Source organism: Chanodichthys erythropterus, chromosome 1, assembly GCF_024489055.1.
Source record: "Chanodichthys erythropterus isolate Z2021 chromosome 1, ASM2448905v1, whole genome shotgun sequence".
Classification (NCBI taxonomy): domain Eukaryota; kingdom Metazoa; phylum Chordata; class Actinopteri; order Cypriniformes; family Xenocyprididae; genus Chanodichthys; species Chanodichthys erythropterus.
Window position 1 is genome coordinate 11,249,523 of NC_090221.1, and position 21,022 is coordinate 11,270,544.

At 33.9% G+C, this 21,022-nt stretch overlaps 1 protein-coding gene across 5 annotated transcripts in view; it reads left to right on the forward strand.

Annotated features, from left to right (window-relative positions):
• gria2b (glutamate receptor, ionotropic, AMPA 2b) overlaps nucleotides 1–21,022 on the forward strand; it is a 37,005-nt gene that overhangs the window by 10,907 nt on the left and 5,076 nt on the right. For all 5 annotated transcript variants that reach the window (XM_067379111.1, XM_067378894.1, XM_067378953.1 and 2 more), the window contains exons 3-13: nucleotides 5,809–6,048; nucleotides 12,465–12,661; nucleotides 14,164–14,217; nucleotides 14,315–14,473; nucleotides 15,910–16,077; nucleotides 16,204–16,308; nucleotides 16,419–16,526; nucleotides 16,626–16,832; nucleotides 17,006–17,373; nucleotides 19,203–19,401; nucleotides 20,125–20,372. In XM_067379111.1, the coding sequence (XP_067235212.1) occupies nucleotides 5,809–6,048; nucleotides 12,465–12,661; nucleotides 14,164–14,217; nucleotides 14,315–14,473; nucleotides 15,910–16,077; nucleotides 16,204–16,308; nucleotides 16,419–16,526; nucleotides 16,626–16,832; nucleotides 17,006–17,373; nucleotides 19,203–19,401; nucleotides 20,125–20,372 (2,053 nt within the window). The remainder of the gene's footprint in view (nucleotides 1–5,808; nucleotides 6,049–12,464; nucleotides 12,662–14,163; nucleotides 14,218–14,314; nucleotides 14,474–15,909; nucleotides 16,078–16,203; nucleotides 16,309–16,418; nucleotides 16,527–16,625; nucleotides 16,833–17,005; nucleotides 17,374–19,202; nucleotides 19,402–20,124; nucleotides 20,373–21,022) is intronic.

Below are 21,022 nucleotides of genomic sequence, written 5' to 3' on the forward strand. Positions count from 1 at the left end.
ATAAATAGTAAATACGTACATAATGCTGGTTTACAAATTTAAAATGAACAAATGAACAGAAACTGAACCATTATAAAGCAGTAGAACATTTAAATTGACTTTTTGCTAGTATATTACTGTATCATTGATCCAGAGGAGTTATTTTTCTCATAAAGAAGAGAATCTAATATAAGAATACAGAAAACTGTCTTTCTGGCCATGTTAAATGAGGTACTACATTAATATTTTATAAACTTTTAAAGTTTAATAAAAACATAATGATTTCCACCCAAAAAAAGTTCCTTGGTCCCAAGGAGTCTATTAAATGTGATGCGTGTAATTTTTGTACCACTAGTGTCACCAAATGGAAGTAGGGAAAAAAGGAGAGAGAAGACTTTTTAATAGGTTGTTTGCAATCACGTGGTTCTGGTGACGCGCGAAATACTGGTGGAGGGCAAGCCGTGAAAATTAGAATGGAAGAGATGGAGAAAAGTCCTTTCTGTGCTGGTTTAGAAAGGTATAAACAGAAAATCACAACATATGTTGGACGTGATCTTTATGTTATGAAGATGAGCGACTTTTCCATTGAATTGAAAGACTTGATTGCCATCGAGGAGTGAATGTGAAGCTGCCGTCACGCCGTGTTCAGTTCTAGTTTGTGTTTGTTTATATAGTGAAGTCTACTAGTGTAGTTAGGGCAGTATTTTGATTTTCTGTCGGTATAAGTTATGTAAACGATATAAACACCTTCTGGGTTCTCGATTTTATCGATTTGAGCAACCATAAATGACGCAAAGCATACAAATTTCAAGTTTTTAATAGGATTCCTATATAGAAAAATCACTCCCTGCCCTCCAGACTCATTCGCGCTGCTGCTGTGACGTCATGTGCAAACAACCTATTAGGTTTCCTGAAAACTCCCCGACTACCATTGGCTGAATACTGAGGAAGCCCCGCCCCAAACTCACACCAATGGTTGAGCTAGTGTCACTGGTGTATTTCTCCCCTTTTATTGAGATAGGTGAAAATAATTGAGCATCAAAAAATACACGCATAACTTTAATATCATTTGTTCATTTCATAGAGAGCATTATATTTTGAACCAGAAAGATGCCATGTTAAAATGTGTTTGAACTTTTGCCCCATGTGTTTAAAATCAGATCTTTTAGGTCAGGCTTTTGTTTGGTTTACCTCCCCCTATCTTTTTAGCATGCTTCTATCCGGTCTCTGTAAACATGAGGGTTGCTGGGGACTGAGGCTCTCTGTGTTTCCATGGAGCAGCTGCAGGAAGAGACTGTGAGAACCACATCCATCCCACAATGCTCCTCTTAAACCAATAGCAGGAATGTGTCCGCTCAGACATGTCTGCTCAGATAAACTTGCTTTTTATACACAGAGACACATACGGACTTAAACACACACAGGACCAGACCGTAACAGTCAGAGCCTATTAAACCTGACCAAAACCAGCCATTTCAGCATTCACATCCTTAGCACATCATGCTGTGAAAAGTGACAGAGGAATGTACTGCCAACCATAAAAAGAGAACAACAATTTTGCTTGCTAACAGCACAAACCCTTTGAAACGATTTGGCAAGCAGAGATAAGGTGTCATGTGCAATACGTTGTAATGTCAGACACATAAGAGGAGGAGGAACAGTAGAAATTATCATGCTAACAAATCAACGTTTAATTAGACTTACTGTGCACGCTCTCAGTCAATATAAACAAACAAATAAGAAAATGAGTAAACAACAAATTAGAAGCGATAATGAGGACTTAAGGGGGAGTTTAATGCTCTTGTGTGGCACCTATGGAATTTATCCATGTGTAAATAAGTTATTTGTGCCATGCGTGTAATGTATTGCACAGTATTGTGCCAATTTTCATTCTAGTTAATATAATTATTTCATCAAAGGTGACTGACACATAACATGGAGGCTGGAAAATAATGTCAATAGTGCACTCTATTCGTGTAGTTGTTCTTAGTCAGCTCACAAGTCCATCAATGAACACGTTTTGCAGGAACTTGATCGCAGGTACAGGAAATGGAAGCCCTATAGAACAGAATGTGTCAGACAGAAGAAAATAAGGCCAACTAATGAGGACAGCTAAATATACCACTACAGGCGTTCTGCTCTCTCTCTCTCTCTCTCTCTCTCTGAAGGTTACCTTGCTTTCATTACACGAGGACACATTTAATATCAGTACTGTGATCAGGCCCAGTGAGACCATATAGAGCTTTATCTGGGGTTTGGACCATCATAATTTTCATAGAAGACATACTTATTTCTGTGCCCAAGGCAAGAACAAACATTCGAAAATTCTGTCATTATTTGTTGACCCTCGTGTTGTTTTGACCCCATTCGCTGTTATTTTTTCTGTGGAGAATGAAAGTAAGATTTGTTTTTTGACTCGTCATACAGCAATGGTTTATAGTGACCAGGTTTGCCAAGCTCCAAAAAAAGAAAAACAGTTGTTTATCTTTTTTTTTTTTTGGAACTACATGGACCCTGTGAAGACCTTGGAATGTTATGGGGTAAACAAACCGTTTCTTTAAGACCTAAAGTTCACAAAAAAAGTAACAATAGCTCATTGCCTTGTAGTCTAGAGATTCAAAGATGAAAGGGAATTCAGCAAGACACAATTCTTTTTGTGACATAAATCCAAGTGAAACCACGTCTCGAGCAAGAAAAAATGTAGGACGGTACTTAATTTTGTCCATCAGGAATTGATTGGATGGTTGTGGTTTGCTATTGCTGTGATCTCATGTAAGTGACAGGTTGTTCCGCCCTCATGCTGAGATAAGTTATTTTGATTAAAGATTATGAAAGGCACATGAATCTTTGAAAAAACAATAATGATATATTCCATAATTTTTTTTTTTAAAAATGTCAATTTTGATTTCATGGTGCCTTTAAGAGAAGATTGGGTAACACTTTAGTTTACGGTCCAATTCCACTATTAAATAGTTGTTTATTAGCTTGCATATTACTAGGATATTGGCTGTTTGTTAGTACTTATAAAGCACATATCAATTATTCTGCATGACCATATTCTTCACCCCTTAATCCTAACTACCTTACTAACTATTAATAAGCAGTAATTAGGAGTTTATTGGGGCAAAAGTCATAGTTAATAGTTAGTTAATAATGAGAATTGGATTCTAAAGTGTGACTAAAAACAGAACGCATACAAATTATACATCATTTAAAACAGATCTGACTTTATTGTGTTTCTTCGATTAAATGTAAAAAATAATAATGTTGAGAAATGAAATAAATAAGCAGAGCTATTAACAGCCTGGAGTAATTTATCCACACACTTTACTCTTTGGTGTTGTTTCTGTATGCTAATGACTGTGCCATTGAAAAGCAGTCATATGTGACAGTGTCATTAATGGCTTCTTGGCTCTCTCATTCGCTCTCTATATATGGTGGCAATCTTGCTCTTGATTAAAAGACTTTAATAAGACGTACATCAACTGTTCTTCCACACTTGAATGACTGGGCCATACAAACATTTAAATGAACTCAAGTCTCAAGTTTCTATTCATTACATAGCACATATTGAGATATGGGTTACATAGAAGATTCTTCAATTTGAGAAACTTTGAAAACTTGAAATCCTAATAATAATAATAATAATAATTAAAATATTAATAATAAGTGGGACAGAAATTCTTTGTTAGAAAAATTTTTAAACATACTGTACATAGCAAATGCATTTAAAATATAGTTTTGTAAGTTCTTAGGAAAAGAACATTTCCGTGGTTTGTTTTTAGAACATTTTTTCTTTTGTCAAATCAACTTAGATAATTAATGTGGTTCAGATAATATAATATTTAAATTTCTGTTGATTAAACCAATTGCCATTATTGTATTAACTCAAACAATTCTTTACAGGGGAAGTCTGAATAGTGGACCGATATTGAGAAATTCTGGTAAATGTAACATTTCAGCACTCTAATTAGGAAACAGTAATTACAGAGCCATAATAAAAAAGTTTAAGGCTATTACAATCTGCCCTTTACAGAGTAACTAGAATAATTGCATTTTGTCCCTTTAAATTCATACTAGAGACCAGAACAGTTCCCCTAAAGAAAGCATGTATTGAGGTTGACTGCAGGCAATAATTGGTAGCATTGTAAAGAACCAGTCCTATTATTTTATTCAGCAATAGCCTGAGGAAAGGCAATTCAAAAGTGCATCTTTATCTGCACTTGACATTCTTTCTCACCTATTTTGTTGTAATATGGCTGGAAAAATGTATTCATGGGGTTGATGTGGTAGATGAAAATATTAAAAGCAGGTCTTACGGATGACATTTGTATTTAATATTTATACAATTTTGCTGTGTATGCTTGCATCAGCATCAGCACACTGGCCAAGATAGCAACCTAATTCAAAATGCCACATTTTGTTGATTCATTAACCATTTACAAGATGACCTGACCTGACCCATCAGATAGCCTGGCCTCTTCTTGACCCTTTGCTAGATCAATGTAAATGTTGAAACTGGTTAGAGATAAGAAACTTTTAATGTTCATAAATGGTTTAACTAATAGTGCTGATGAGTAACATACTCATTAAGGACCGGTCTAAAGAGCAGCTGCTCACTTTTGGTTTATGATCTGTCACATGCCAGGCAGCTTTCATTGTATAAAATGTATACATGGAGGTGACAGGCAGAAAGGTGTCTTGGGAAATAGCGACAGTCCGGGTTGGGGGTGGTAACGAAAATAGAACTGTTGTTGTGGGTGGAGTGGGGGAAGGGATCAAGCAGGAAAAATTCCAGAGGCTCAGATCCAGATGGTCAGTGATATATAGAGGTGGCCCAGTTATAGTACGTTGTACCATCTTGTGAACATGAGGACACACTACTTTAGTAGCTACTTTGTTATCTTGATATATGAGGTGAATTATACTCATGCATGGCATGGGTGCCAGCAACCATTAGTAATATTGTTGCTCTTGCTTACTGTATATACTCCTAAGCCTGACCAGACATTAGGACCAATATGGCAGTGGTTAAAAAAAAAAAAAAATGTTAGTAAATGGCTTTTTAATTTACTAATTTAACATTTTGATCAATCATAAAGGCATCATTTGGTTGGCAAGTCTTCATAACTCAAAGGCCCTGAGTTAATTACACTGATTGCAATGCATATTTCATCAATAATTTTGATTATGCAATCCCTCAGTAATAGTCTTCATCTATTGCTTCTGCTGACTTAACATCATATAGGAACAACGAAGTTTACGATGCTCAGATCTCAAATTCATTTCATCAGCCCATTAGAGAACTTTAAAAATGAGTGGATCCGAATGAGATTTTTATTTGTGCTGGAGGCTTTCAGGTTTTAAAAATTGTAGATCAGGGTTTTTCATCTTTTTTTTAGGCCATGCACCACTTTGGTATATATAGAGACGAAACGATGTAATAAAAATAATGTAGTAACATAATAACTCAATGTAAAAAAAAAGAAATTGATGTATAGAGTCATATACCTAAAGATTAGATTGTAATGTTTATTTTATTTTACCACTTAATATTGCATTGTTGTTTATAGGATTATATTTTGAGATCAAACAATAATGAGTCACATTGTTGAAGATGAAAAATTAATACAAATTTACAAAATCCTATTTTACATAATTCTTGAAAACACTTCAATTTATACTCCCATAATGACTGTTGTACTAGTTAGTTATAGTAGTTATATAATTTCAATTTTTTTCTAGAAATCTTGAGGAAAGGGGGACTGATTTTACAAATGATATTCTAGAGTTTTCTATCAGATTCTTATCTATTCTCTTTTTTTCCAGTCTGTTCTCAGTTCTCAAGAGGAGTTTATGCTATTTTTGGATTTTATGACAAGAAGTCAGTGAACACAATAACGTCGTTCTGCGGGACACTTCACGTCTCCTTCATCACACCAAGCTTTCCCCTGGATGGAAATCAGCAGTTTATCATTCAGATGCGACCAGACATCAAAGGTCCTCTCCTGAGTCTCATTGAGTACTACAAATGGGACAAGTTCGCCTACCTGTACGACAGTGACCGAGGTAAAGCACTGCACTGCATTATTCAACACCATATGAACAATGAGATGCGTGGGCCGAAGAGAAATAATAGATTTACTTTTTAATAGGACTCAATGTGTGTCTTGACTGTGGGACAGCTTTGTTATTTTATCAAAATCATCACTTATGGATGAAGCCATTTCTCTAGATTTTTAAAAAAATATCAGTGCGTATGTGTTTTTTAGGGTTGTCAGTTAAAATGCATGGGGCCCTGGACAATAATCATTGACAACATTGAATGGTACAGATAAGACTGTGGCTGTTTTATTCTGAATAGTCACACATATTTTAAGGATATTAAGGGAGTATAGCCTGTCAAAAGGCATATCTACAATAAAACTCAGTTTGCACCTTAAGCAAGAGTGGCAGGATCCTGTGGGCTACAGAATTATTAAAGGTTCATTTTGTTTGTTGGACCCACTGGCCTTTTTTTCTCAGCTTTTCATTTGCCTCAAGTGTGTCTGTCTCTCTCACTCTCCATTTTTTCAGTCTCCCTTTCTGTCTTACTCATTTTCCTGTGTCACCCTCCCATTTCTTTGATGGTTGCGGAGGTTGAGAGCTTTGTGGCACAAATGAGAATGGTTGATGTGTCTCTCTAAGGACCGTGGTGTCATAAATGTCTCTAATGGGGACGTTTTATTAACTGTGAGGTTGCTACTTTTAACTTTCCTGTGATGAAGATCAGTATGCACACAATGTGTCATTTATAATTTATTAAAATTAATTATGTATACATAACCCAACGTTCCCACCAAAAAAAATCCTCTTTGTGTGTGCTTTTGCATGCATGTATTCGTGACTGTTTGCTTTTGTTGCGGGATGGATCTACATGATTTATTTCAGATTTGTGTGGTTGTGTCTGTGGTATGTAAACGTGCGTCAAGGTGCATATTTCATCACCTGTCATACTAATTAGGTCAATCGGCGCTGCATTCCCATGGCAACCATTGTGCTGTGTGTGTTATTAACGTTACAGTGTGAGAGCAGCAGCACAGCGCCTGTGGTCATGATGCATTCCACTGGTGAGATCGTTTTGACATAAATGCAAACTTAACTCCACATCCAGTATTTCACTCCTCCATTTGTGCAAATAATATGGAAGATTGAGGGTACATAATGCATCTTATAGGAATAGGATACTTATATTTTCAGATGATGTACATACTGTGGTATGTGAAACACAGGGAGAATTAGAGAACGTAGAACGTCATTTTCAGAGTTTATTAGTTTTAAATCAGTGCAACATAAACGACACACTTCCTCAGACATCGCTTTTTGGTCGTGTCTAAACTGAATGTACTCGAAATTACTTGACTGATGATTTGTGAGTGAGCGGGTTTATAGCGGTACATCTGTGTCTGCGACCATTGTGGCACTTGTGGTGTTCATATTGGATTTGTTGACTGATCATTTGAAAGAAGGTGACTATGAATAAAAGGGCTATTAAAGAGCAATACTAACAAATAAAAGCTGTATGTGTGTTTGTTTCTGTATTATAGTAGTTGTTTGTATTTTTAAAGAAAAAAAGGTTTAAATACAAAAACTTGAATCTGGTTTTAAATACTAATCTGATAATATACGCTACTCTTCAAAAGTTTAAAGTTAGTAAGATTAGTAAAAAAAAAAATAATAATAATAATAATAAAAGTCTCTAATGCTCACCAAGGATGCATTTACTTGATCAAAAATCCATTAAAAAAATTTAATATTGTGAAGTATTACTACAATTTAAAATAACTATTTGGACCCACTTTATATTAAGTGGCATTAACTACTATATACTTACATTTAAATTAATCATTTGATACAATGCACTTATTGTGTACATACATGTTTTTACATTGTACTTATATTTTAAAAACACCTGAATGTAATTACATCTGTAATTAATTTCTGTAATTACATTTATTATTACACTGTTGACCCATCCCTTACACCTTACCCCTACCCTTAAACCTACCCATACCACCAAAGCTTTCCCTATCCTTACCCGTATCCCAATTCAATAGCAGAAAAAGTGTTTCGCAATTCAATATGAACCCAATAAGTACATTGTACTTAGTTTTTGATGTAAGTGCATAGTAGTTAAGGCCACTTAATATAAAGTGAGACCAACTATTTTATATCAGGGGTGTGCAATCGTCGACGACAATATCAAAATTGTTGTTTTAAAAACATGCGAGCTGACATTATTATTATTATATAAAAGCATTCACTGCTTGATGAAGCCTATTTGAAAGCAGTTGCCCCTATAATCCAAGTTATGAAAGCAAAAAATATGATATAGTTAAGTAATATCATGCAAGCAAGAGCACTGTTTTCCCAAATATCAACGCATGAGCGTGATCACAAATGTGATATTGTTTTATATACAGCAGTTCAACAAGCAAGAACTTAACATGAGGGAGTTACATTTTAGACACAATATTGTCTGTTTTTTTTCTGTTTCGCCAAATAGTTCCATACAGAGCCAGAGCTGAATTGTTGTGCATCTCAGAGCAACACTTGTGTGTTTCGTTCCTGAATCAGTGTTTTTGAATGAATCATTTGAGTCTATGATGAAGATTGATACCATTCATAAGGATTTATAAAGACGTTTCTAAATAAAGCAGCCTTTTTGAATGAACTGTTTGCATGAATGATTCAATGAATCACTCATTAAGACAGGGACTTGCTGCCACCTACTGGCGGTTTTAGTTTTATTTATTATTATTATTTATCCATGACAGGCCTACACCAGCTAAGGTACCAGCACAAAAACACAATCAGCAAAATATTGTTTAATTATTGTTATTGAAAAAATCCCCCCAAATTTTGAGATATCAATTTCTGTCAATATCGCACACCCCTATTTTATATTTTAATATATTTTCACATGATCATTCAGAAATCGTTGTAATATGCTGATTTGCTGCTCAAAAAACATTTCTTGTTGTTATCAGTTTAAAACAGTTGCACTGCTTTATATACATATATACATACAGTATATATATATATATATATATATATATATATTTTTTTTTTTTTTTTTTTCAGGAGTTTTTGATGAATAGAAAATTCAAAAGAACAGCATATAAATACTGTCACTTTTAATCAATTTTAAATAAAAGTAACAGAAATATTTTTATTTGAAAAAAAAAAATTTATTGACCTCAAACTTTTGAACAGTATTGTAAAAATGTACGAAAAAAAAAAAAAAAAAAAAATCTTCTTGTCAATAGTCCCAAGTGTTTGGTAAAATAGTTTTAAAAATCCCTAGAAAATGTGTAACTATCAAACCGAACCGGAATATGAATTCTAAAAAAAGTGAGCTCATTTTATAAGTCTGTAGACCACTGCATTTTCCAATGGCCCAGATAACCGTCACAGATAGAGGCATACACACTTGTTGTTGCATTGAATATATTATGTTTTAGTAAAGAAATTGCTGATGGGTTAATCAAGAGTTTATTCAAGCCTGATACTGAGCACTTTAGCAGGAAACAAATTCATAATTTATAAGCCCAGAAAGGCTTTTATTTTTAATCCACAAAGTGTGGAAATGAAAGTGACTGGTGGCCAGGGTGGTAGTTGTTGTGCTTATGTAAACTGTGTGAAGATTCCAGCTTAGTGTTTCGTTCAGTCACGTGGATTTGAAAACACGGTGGATTCTTACAGGACGTTGGTTGCTTTCTGCAGGACAGTTGATCTCTTTACATACTTTTTCATCACCCACCTGACAGAGATGCCAGCGTCCCTTTTGTGCTCAGTGTTGATGAGCACTGAAGTGACTGCAGCTGAGGGTTATTTCATCACCCTGCTTGCAGCCCATGTGGATCTGCTGTGGCGCTGTCCGTGGTCCTGGAAAGCATGAGACAAGGGACCCAAAGCGACACTGACAAACACACACATACAGCCTCACAAACACTCTAGTTAGGTGGTGTGTTGTCATCAGGGACTTATACTTCACAAAAAACAACAACAGAGATGTTTGTCTGGATTTGATCTTGAAGGATATTAAAGACAGTCACTGCTCCTTGTTTCATTGTACTTTATCTTGTTTTAGTGGTTTGCTATATGTTTAAGTGTCTTATATAATCAATAAAGGATTGGCTGTGCACAAAGACTTATTCTCCCTGACTGTGAGACTCATCCATAACCTCTGCATAATTGGGATGGCTAATTAAATCAGCCTAACACCTCTGATGATCTACAAAGTTCCAGCTGCGTAGTGCTTATAGAGAGACAATGAGATTATGTAATATAGTTGACATCACAGTTCAATGAGGGAGACCCCACACCGGGAAAAAATAGACTATTGGGCCATTATTCACTAAGGTTTCACTCATGCTTATGTAACAAGATTATGAAGCATAAAATAAAAGAATAAAAAGAATAAAAATATACAACTGTTTAAATGTTTGGAGTCAATAAGAGTTTTTTTAATTAATACTTTTAATCAGCAAGGATGCATTAAACTGATGAAAAGTGACAGTAAAGGCATTTATACCATTACAAAAGATTTCTATTTCAAATAAATGCTGTGCTATTCATCAAAGAATCCTGAAAAAAATGTATCCCGGTTTCTATAAAAATATTAAGCAGATTTTAATATTGATAATAATAAGAAATGTTTCTTGAGCACCAAAATCAGCATATTAATGATTTTTCAAGGGTCATGTGACACTGAAGCTTGAAGTAATGGCTGCTGAAAATCCAGCATTGCCAATCACAAGAATAAATTACATTTAGAAAACAGGTTTTGTGTAAACATAATTATTGTTATTATTTTGTTGTTGCTTTTTATTTTGCTTAAGTATGAGTTACAATATTAAATAGTTACAATATTAAACAGATTTTTACAAATCTATGGTTAAGGAAACAGCTAGAAAATTAGGAAAATAAATTACTAATATAAAATAAACATTTATTTTTTAAATGCATCACCTTAAATGGTTAGTTCACCCAAAAATTACATTTATGTCATTAAGTACTCACCTTCATGTCGTCCCAAACCCTTTAGACCTTTGTTCATCTTCGGAACACAAATTAAGATATTTTGGATGAAATCCGAGGGTTTCTGAAGCACACATAGGCAGGAACGTCATTGCACCTTTTGAGGTCCAGAAAGGTAGTAAAGACATGTCCACATTACTACAGTGGTTCAACCTTAACGTTATGAAGCGAATGCAGTTCAGTGCATCCGTGTTTGAATGCTGAACTGCATTCACTACGTCAACTGCTTATGACAACAGTTCAAATTGTTGAATAAAGTCGCACAAAAAGTATTTTTGTTGCTTCATAACATTAAGGTTGAACCACTTTAGTCACATTGACTATTTTATCAATGTCTTTTACCTTTCTGGACCTCAAAAGGTGAAATGATGTTCCTGCCTGTGTTCTTCAGAAACCCATTTTCTTCAAAAAAATATCGTAATTTTTGTCCCAAAGATGAATTTTTGGGTTAACTAACCCCTTTTAACATTGTCTTGATGCTGGAGTCACAAAAGTACTTTTAAGTCTGTAATTTGCCTGTATTTCAATGGCTAAATATTCTGTTTCTGTGTCGCCATCAGGCATTCCTAGTTTCAGAAGTGATTTTTGGAGTGTGCTGGAACAATAATGAACAAAAGTGCTATCATCTCATTTGCTTCATAGTCTTTAAGTGACCCACATCAGGATTTCCTAGATTTAGAAGTGATTTTGGAGTGTGCTGGAGTAACAATGCATTTCAATGCTATCATCTCATTTGTTAGCGCTAATGGCCCTTACTAACGAGTTTTTAATCACTTATCTCCAAGAATAGCTGTAAGCCTTGATCCGCATGTCTCATAGACACACATTTAACAAAGGTTAAACATGGGAGCCCACTGTGCTTTGCACTCCCTGAGATTTTACCCATGATTAATTCAATAGGTGAAACCACTTCACATATACAGTTTTATAATGTTGAAAATCAAATATGCATCTAGCAAACAAACATTCACTCACATTGACACTCACTCACATTGACTACAAGCGCTGTAGCTGTTATGCCGTCACACTTAATTGATTGTTTTAGTTGTTTACCTCCCCTGTGACTGACAGAAATCAAAATTCCAATTTTAGAGTCTTATTATCTGTATCAAATCCCCCATGGAGTATTATTAATAATGTAACTGGCAACTCTGAATGGTTTGAAGCACTGTTAAGCATGGAAAGAAATGGAAAAAAGTGACTAAATAAAAACAAAGACAATTATCATATCATGTATTACCCCTGGATTGCTGTTTGCTATGAATGTTGCAAAACAGTCGCTTGTAGAGAAACAAATTATTGTTAAGTCACTTATAAAAGCCTTTATAAATGGCCTAATTTGACCTTTTAGCTTTGGAAGTCATTATTATGTAACCTAATTTGTTCCTTTTCCTCATAATCAGGACTTACCACACTCCAAGTTGTGCTGGACACAGCAGCAGAGAAGAAATGGCAGGTGACCGCCATCAACGTGGGCAACATGAAGGATGAGAGAAAGGATGAAGCATATCGCTCGCTCTTTCAGGACCTAGAAACCAAGAAGGAGCGTAGAGTCATCCTTGACTGTGAGCAAGACAAAGTTAAAGACATCATGGAGCAGGTATAAACATCAAAACATGTACTAAATAGTATTTATGGAATATACATTTTGACATTTCAGCTCACAAATCTGCAATATGTTCACTAAAAACAACGAAACTGACAAGGCGTAAAATGTGCTGGTTTAGAAAAGTCTTATTCCCTCTTAGCTGCAATGCAACAATTGATCAAAAGTGACATTTTTTTCAAATAAATGCAGTTATTTTGAACTTATATATTGTTAGTAAAGAATCCTGAAAGAGTATTATGGGTTTCAACAAAAATATTAAGCAACACAACATTGATAATAATCAGAAATGTTTCTTGAGGAGCATCACCATATTAGAATGATTTCTGAAGGATCATGTGACACTGAAGACTGGAGTAATGATGCTGAAAATTCAGCTTTGCCATCACAGGAGTAAAATACATTTTACATATATATTGTAGAAAACAGTTTTGTAATAATATTTCACAATATTACTGTTGTTACTGTATGTATGATAAAAAAAAAAAAAAAGAAAAGAAAAAATAGTTTTTTGGTGAAAATAAGAAAACAAAAACATTAAAACATATTACCAACCACAAATTTTTAAACGTCAGAACACTCTAAAAACAACACAAGTTGGGTTGAAAATGGACAAACCCAGCGATTGGGTTGTTTTAACCCAACTGTTGGGTTAAATGTTTGCCCAACCTGCTGGGTAGTTTTATTTAATCCAACTATTGTTCGAAAATGACTGTATGGCTGACTTAAAATGAATCTAAAATGAAATTAAAATGTTCATTTATTAAAAATATTAATAAATGTTAATTTTCAAGATATTTTGGGTTCATTTTAAGTAAGCAATACTGTAATTTTTAAACAATAGTTGAGTTAAATAAAACTACCCAGCAGGTTGGACAAACATTTAACCCAACTGCTGGGTTAAAACAACCCAATCGCTGGGTTTGTCCATTTTCAACCCAACATTTTTTAGAATGAACATTTAAAGAAAAAAAAAAGTGACAATCCAAAAGAAATGTTTGTCTTTATATAAATCTCAAGTCTATATAATAATTCTAAAAGTAAAAAAGAAAGCAACTAAGAACTTACCATAACTATGAATCACTAATTAGACTGCACATACAAATATCGTTAGCGGGCAGAAAAGTCCTCATGAGATGGGTTTTTCATATACACTCGCTGCACCCTTAGGGAAGAGCTATTGATTTGTATTTAAGGCCTGCAGAAGTGTGTTTAACCAACCGCCAAAATCAATGCAACTGATCTTGGCCCTATAATATAGCTTTATCTACACACACACACTTGCACATACACATACACATCACAAGCACCTTGCCCTTAGAACACACAAACTTCTGACGCTGCTTTTATTGTAGTCCATCTGTTTGACGGCAGTGTGGAGCAGTACACATTCTCTTGTCATGTATTAAATATGTTTATAATGGCTTAGATGTTAAGTGTAGTTTTATTTTCTTTTTATTTCAATAATTTGATGATTTTTATTATTCTCTTTGCAGGTGATAACTATTGGCAGGCATGTGAAGGGATATCACTACATCATAGCAAACCTGGTAAATGATCTGAAATGCAACACTACCAAAGAAAAACATATGACTTTGTGAAAATGTAACAAGCAAAAATGCTGAGAACAACATGTCATGTTTTCAGGGTTTTGTGGATGGAGATCTTTCAAAAATCCAATATGGTGGAGCCAATGTATCAGGCTTTCAGATTGTGGATTTCGATGACCCCCTGGTGTCCAAATTTGACCAGCGCTGGGAAGCTCTGGAGGAAAAAGAATATCCTGGAGCAGACAGCAAAATACGGGTGAGATTTCTATGTGTGTCCCATCATTTTTTTTTTTTTTTCAGACAGCTTTAATAAATATGATTAAAAGAGATGTTCAGGTAATTGCTACATGAACATAAAATGTCTTCATTTAAATGCCTGTATTGTTCAGGCCATTTGCAAGACAAGTGTGTTAGTCATTTTCTACTAGCAGATAAAATGTGGTCTCATCTGTCTTCTCACCAATTTACAAAGATTAAGTAGGTGTTTAATTTCCTGGGACTGAAATCAAGAGTTTCATTCTTACATTAGTAATGAATCCTGAATATGCACCATTCAGAACCAAGAATGCCTTTTAAATTTTTGTTCATTCCTGAATGTGAATTGAACCTACATTAAGGTAACAAACATAATGCAGTATTTGAATTTATGTGATTAAATTCAAATTTAATGAAATTCAAATATACCTGCAATTATTCTTTCAGAGACAGCTTCACCAAATAAATGATTAAATATAAGTATATGGCTTCCCTATTTGAGTTATTCATATTATATTGTATTATTATATTATATTATATTATATTATATTATATTATATTATATTATATTATATTTATGTTACTAATAAAACTACTTTTTCCCCCCCGATTTTAAATAATATAGTCATTCAACATTACAGTGTAATTGAAAGCAGTCAATCTTTTTTTTTAACATTTATTAGGCTTCAAAAAATATAACTTTTAATTTAAGTGAACTTAAAACAATCCTCACATAAACCCATAATAAATGTCATATTTACCTGTCCCCTCTAACAAATATACAGAAATTGAATAAAGTTATTATCAGACAATCTGTACTGCATAAGGTATAGCCTAAATTAAATACAGATTAATCCTTATTAAAGCTACAAAAGTACTTTAGTCAAGAGCAGTGAGTAATTTTCTCTGTTACTGTTGTTCTTTGATTATATTCAGCATTGGCTGCTGTCACTTTAAGATCTACCGCTGCTGAACATGACGTGGATCTCACATGCATTCTTTACTTTCGTTTAAGACTTTAATGCATTCAAGGCTGCTCTTATGAAGGATACTCAATTTCAATATTTTTAATGCGTTAAACTGGAAAAAAACAATCACATGCGTTAACGTTGACAGCACTAATTATATTATATTATATTATATTATATTATATTATATTATATTATATTATATTATATTATATTATATTATATTATATTATATTATATTATATTATATTATATTACATTACATTACATTACATTACATTATATTATATTATACTATTAATTATATTTCAATTCTCCTAGTTTTTATGAATGGTGGCAATAATTCTGTACCACACGTTACATTTTGAATTGCTATACCTCCTAGCAGTATTTTTCAGATCTTGTAACTAACCCACGACCACCCTCTCTCTCTCTCTCTCTCTCTCTCTCTCTCTCCCTCTCCATCCAGTATACTTCAGCACTGACGTATGACGCAGTTCAAGTGATGACTGAGGCCTTCCGCTACCTGCACAAACAGCGAATTGACATCTCACGTAGAGCTAACAACGGAGACTGCCTGGCTAATCCAGCTGTACCATGGGCACAGGGGGTTGAGATTGAGCGTGCCCTAAAACAGGTGACAAGTCACCGTGCCACCCTGTCCCATGAACACAAAAAATTTATAGAATTATTTTAATTAAATAATGGCATTTTCTAATTGATTTAATTGTCCTGACCTCTATATAAAATGCTTTTTATGCAGGTGAGAGTTGATGGTCTCACTGGTAACATTCAGTTTGACCAGTATGGAAAGAGGGTGAATTACACCGTCAATGTCATGGAACTGAAAAGCAATGGACCAGTTAAGGTAAGACTCTTAATGTATGGAAAGGAAAGCATAATTTATCATTTTACATTATAAGATATGACATATGTCACGTAAATCTTAAGTTAACTGCAAATGCCTCTCTTTTTCAGATTGGCTATTGGAATGAAGTTGATAAAATGGTCGTGACAAAGTCTGATCTTTTCCCAAATGATACAATGGGGCTGGAAAACAAGACTGTGATTGTCACCACCATTCTAGTAGGTTTTACTTGTGGTTTTCCATGCTATTATGCTGCTCTGCACTGTAGTATAATGTTCACAGCTCTTTGACAAGGTGTTCCTTTCTTTCATTTTCAGGAAGCACCATATGTAATGCTGAAGAAGAATGCTGACCTTTTTATGGATAATGAAAGATATGAGGGGTACTGTGTGGACTTGGCAGCTGAAATAGCTAAGCACTGTGGATTTAAATATCAGCTGAAAATCGTAGGAGATGGCAAATATGGAGCTAGAGATGCAGAGACGAAGATCTGGAATGGAATGGTTGGAGAGCTGGTTTATGGGGTAAGAAAGATTTATTTATTAAACTTTCAAATTTGGACAAAATTGATAAGTAGCTGCTGTTAGTCTGAAAAGTAGTCTTAACCATTAACATAAACAATTTTCTTTGATCAGTACATTTTTCAGTTCAGAGAATAAGTCGAGAAAGTGAAAAAAATTAATTTCTTCCATTTTAGAAAGCTGACATAGCAGTGGCTCCATTGACTATCACTTTAGTCAGAGAAGAAGTCATCGACTTCTCGAAGCCATTCATGAGTTTGGGCATCTCCATCATGATCAAGAAGCCTCAGAAGTCCAAGCCTGGTGTATTCTCATTCCTGGACCCTCTGGCCTATGAGATCTGGATGTGTATCGTGTTTGCCTACATCGGGGTGAGCGTGGTGCTTTTCTTGGTCAGTCGTTTCAGTCCATATGAGTGGCACACAGAGGAATATGAAGACGGCCAGATCCAGACCAATGAGTCAACCAATGAGTTTGGGATTTTCAACAGCCTTTGGTTCTCTCTTGGAGCTTTTATGAGACAAGGCTGTGATATTTCACCAAGGTTTGTTCTATATATTTATGCCATTTTTTTCAAGAAATGCTGGTTTTATAAAGGCAAATGCATTTTTGTATGAAAAGCAGTGGCTTAGTCATTGACTGTCTTGGTCAAAAGATATTATTGATTTAATATACATTATTAACAGTGTTGGGTGTTAACGTGATAAAAGTAACACAAGTTACTTAATAAGATTACTTTTTTCAAATAACTAGTAAAGTTATGCATTTTAAATTTGCAGCAAAATATCTGAGTTACTTTTTAAAGTAAGTAACACAAGTTACTTTGTTTTCCCATTTATTGACTGACACCTCTCTTGTTCCCATGTTGACAGAAATCAGGAATAGAGGTGTTGTGTAAACATGATGGTTAATGTTTTCAGTATTCGCCAAAATGAATAAAAACAGTGAAATGCAAAATCTGAATATTACACACACCTCGAATAATGAAAAATGTGTAAATAGCACATATACTTTATGTATTTAATCTCACTTTATTAACCGTACAGGCGTGAATTTGCATTTCCTTTGCTTATTCATTTCACTTCTGGTGTGAAAGGGCCTTTAAATTTGCCTATATATATATATAACATTTCATTCATTAATAGAGTTTTTTCACAATAGTTTAAATAAAAATGGTAATAAAATATGACAAGATCTGAGTTAAACTGTGTCAGAAAAAAAATTATCTTAATTATGTCAGATAACAAGCAAAACATGGTCAGGTCAAAGTGTCTGAATAATTTTTGGTTCCAATTTTTTATCAATTTTACTGGTAGTCCACTGTATGAAGAATTTTTGGGTATACTATGTCACAGTTTACTTTATTTTCTATCCTCACTTACATAAATTAACTAGTGTCCTGCACCCACTAGTGAAAATATATCAAAAATATCAAAAATGTCTGAATAATTTTTGGTTTGACTGTGTGTGTATATATATATATATATATATATATATATATATATATATATATATAAAGAGTAATGCAAAAGTAACGTAACATTACTTTCTATAAAAAGTAACTGAGAAATGCAACTTGTTGCTTTTTTTATGAAGTAATGCAATATTGTAGTGCATTACTTTTAAAAGTAACTTTCCCCAACACTGATAATTAGTTACATCTATGATGAAATAAATATACTACACTACATTTAAATAAGATAAAACATTATATATTTTGCAGTAAGGTTCATAAGTTAAACATTAGTTAGTGCATTAACTAACATGAAGTAACCATGAGCAATAGATTTGTTACTGTATTTACTAATCTTCTTTAACTTTAGTAAATGAAAATACAGTTGTTTATTGTTTGTTCATGTTAGCTCACAGTTCATTAACTAATGTTAACAAGATTTTAATAATGTATCAGTAAATGCTGAAATTAACATAAAAAAAGATTAATAAATGCTGCAGAAGTGCAGTTCATTATTAGTTCATGTTAACTAATGTAGTTAATTACTGTTAACTAATGAACCTTATTGTGAAGTGTTACCATATATTTAGATGTTCATTATTCTTTATGCATGATAGACTCATCTAAGCTGGCGAAGCAAATTCTGCCTAGCAGCTATTCTCACAAATACCTTAAAATCATTAGTGAAGACTTCATGTTGACTTCAAAATCCTTAGTCACCAACTCTTGTACATAAATATCTTTTCAGAGATCACACAAGATGTCACAGTTTCAAAAAACAACGGAGTTGTTTAGTTTGTTTGTTATATGGTTTAGTTTTACATTGAACACAGTTCGATTTCAGTGTAGCTGAGAATGCAATTTTTTAACTGTGATCCTGCTGTCATGTCTAATGTATTTCATTGGACATTTTTCATCAGGTCTCTTTCTGGCCGCATCGTTGGAGGAGTCTGGTGGTTTTTCACCCTGATCATAATTTCTTCCTACACGGCTAACTTGGCTGCCTTCCTAACAGTGGAAAGGATGGTGTCTCCAATTGAGAGTGCAGAGGACTTAGCAAAGCAAACAGAGATTGCTTATGGAACTTTAGACTCTGGTTCAACAAAAGAGTTTTTCAGGGTAAGACACCCATTTTAACTATATCCCTGTAATCCGTATGCCTACTTTTTTTTTACTTTTGTATTCGCATTTTTTTTTTTTTTTTAATATTGTAATTGAGTTTTAAACAGATTTTTTTTAAGTGAGAGTTTATAAGGCTTAGATAAAAATGCAAAGCTAAATACTAAATTGCTGTAATTACAGTAAACTGAAAACATTTGCTTGGCATGGCCATTGTTAGACATTTTAGTTACACTTTACAATAAGGTTCTATTTGTTAACATTAGTTAACTACATTAGTTATGAACAAACAATTAAAAATAGTTCTAAAACATATCTTAATGAACATTTCCAAATAAATCCTCAAAATCAAAAGTGTCTGTATCTGGTAATATTTTGAATGCACCTAAGCAGACATGAACTAACAGCTATTAAAGGTGCAGTAAGCAATTTCTGAGAAATATTTGAAATCACCAAAACAAACACGCCCCTACCCAAAAGGATCACACCCCTATCTTGATAGCTCCGCCCCCAAATGTAATGCAACACAGGCACCTCCCCCCTAAATGAGTGTATACGCTTCTTACTGCTGATTGGCTACAAGTGTGTTTTGGTGCTCAGTCTGATCCACTTTCAACAGCGTTTCTCAGAAATCACTCACTGCACCTTTAATTACTATAATCAAAATAAAATCCAATCATTTTTATAGAGTTTACATAATCATTGCAATCTTTTTTTCTCCAGCGTTCCAAAATTGCTCTTTTCGACAAAATGTGGACATACATGAAAAGTGCGGAGCCCTCAGTATTTGTAAAGACGACAGCAGAAGGTGTTATGCGAGTGAGGAAGTCCAAGGGGAAGTATGCATACCTGCTGGAGTCCACCATGAACGAGTACATCGAGCAGCGCAAACCCTGCGACACTATGAAGGTCGGAGGGAATCTGGACTCCAAAGGCTACGGCATCGCCACCCCCAAAGGATCCTCATTAAGGTGGGTGGAATAGTATAACAATGTGTCCAATGTTGTTATAGTATCCCACCTACCCTGATGTAGCTGTGCTCATGTGTCCTGGTTTGTATAATAAAGATAGACGTAGCAGCTGGATACATTAGAGCCAATCTATTTTTTAAAAAAAAGAAAAAAAAAAAGAAAGAAAATATTTATCGTCAAGTTTTTTATACAGATTTAAAAAAATACTTTTTTACTTCATTATATCTTACAGATATGAATACCTCATTATTTTATAAATATATATTATCTATATTTAAATACATCCATATTTTATATCTTAAGGATATACATTATATTAGTGCTTTTTTTAATGCTCTGAATTCAAGTTTAACCGAATGCTAATCTATAGATTTATATATTTGAGATTTTGTCTTTTTCAAGTGTTGTGTCTCGGTTTTTGTCTTTTGAATGTTTTAAGGTTTTTTGCCTAATATCCTCTCCTATCATGTCTCTCATCTCTCTATATGCATTAATTATTGCTGTCTTTGCCTATTTCTAATAATGTAATGATTGCTGAAATGTTTTTACCAAACCCTTGCAGTACGCATTTTTCGTTAAAGAACATTAACAAAGATGTGCTTTGAACTTCCAATTTGGCAAACAAACAAAATTTAGCCATATTCATGGAA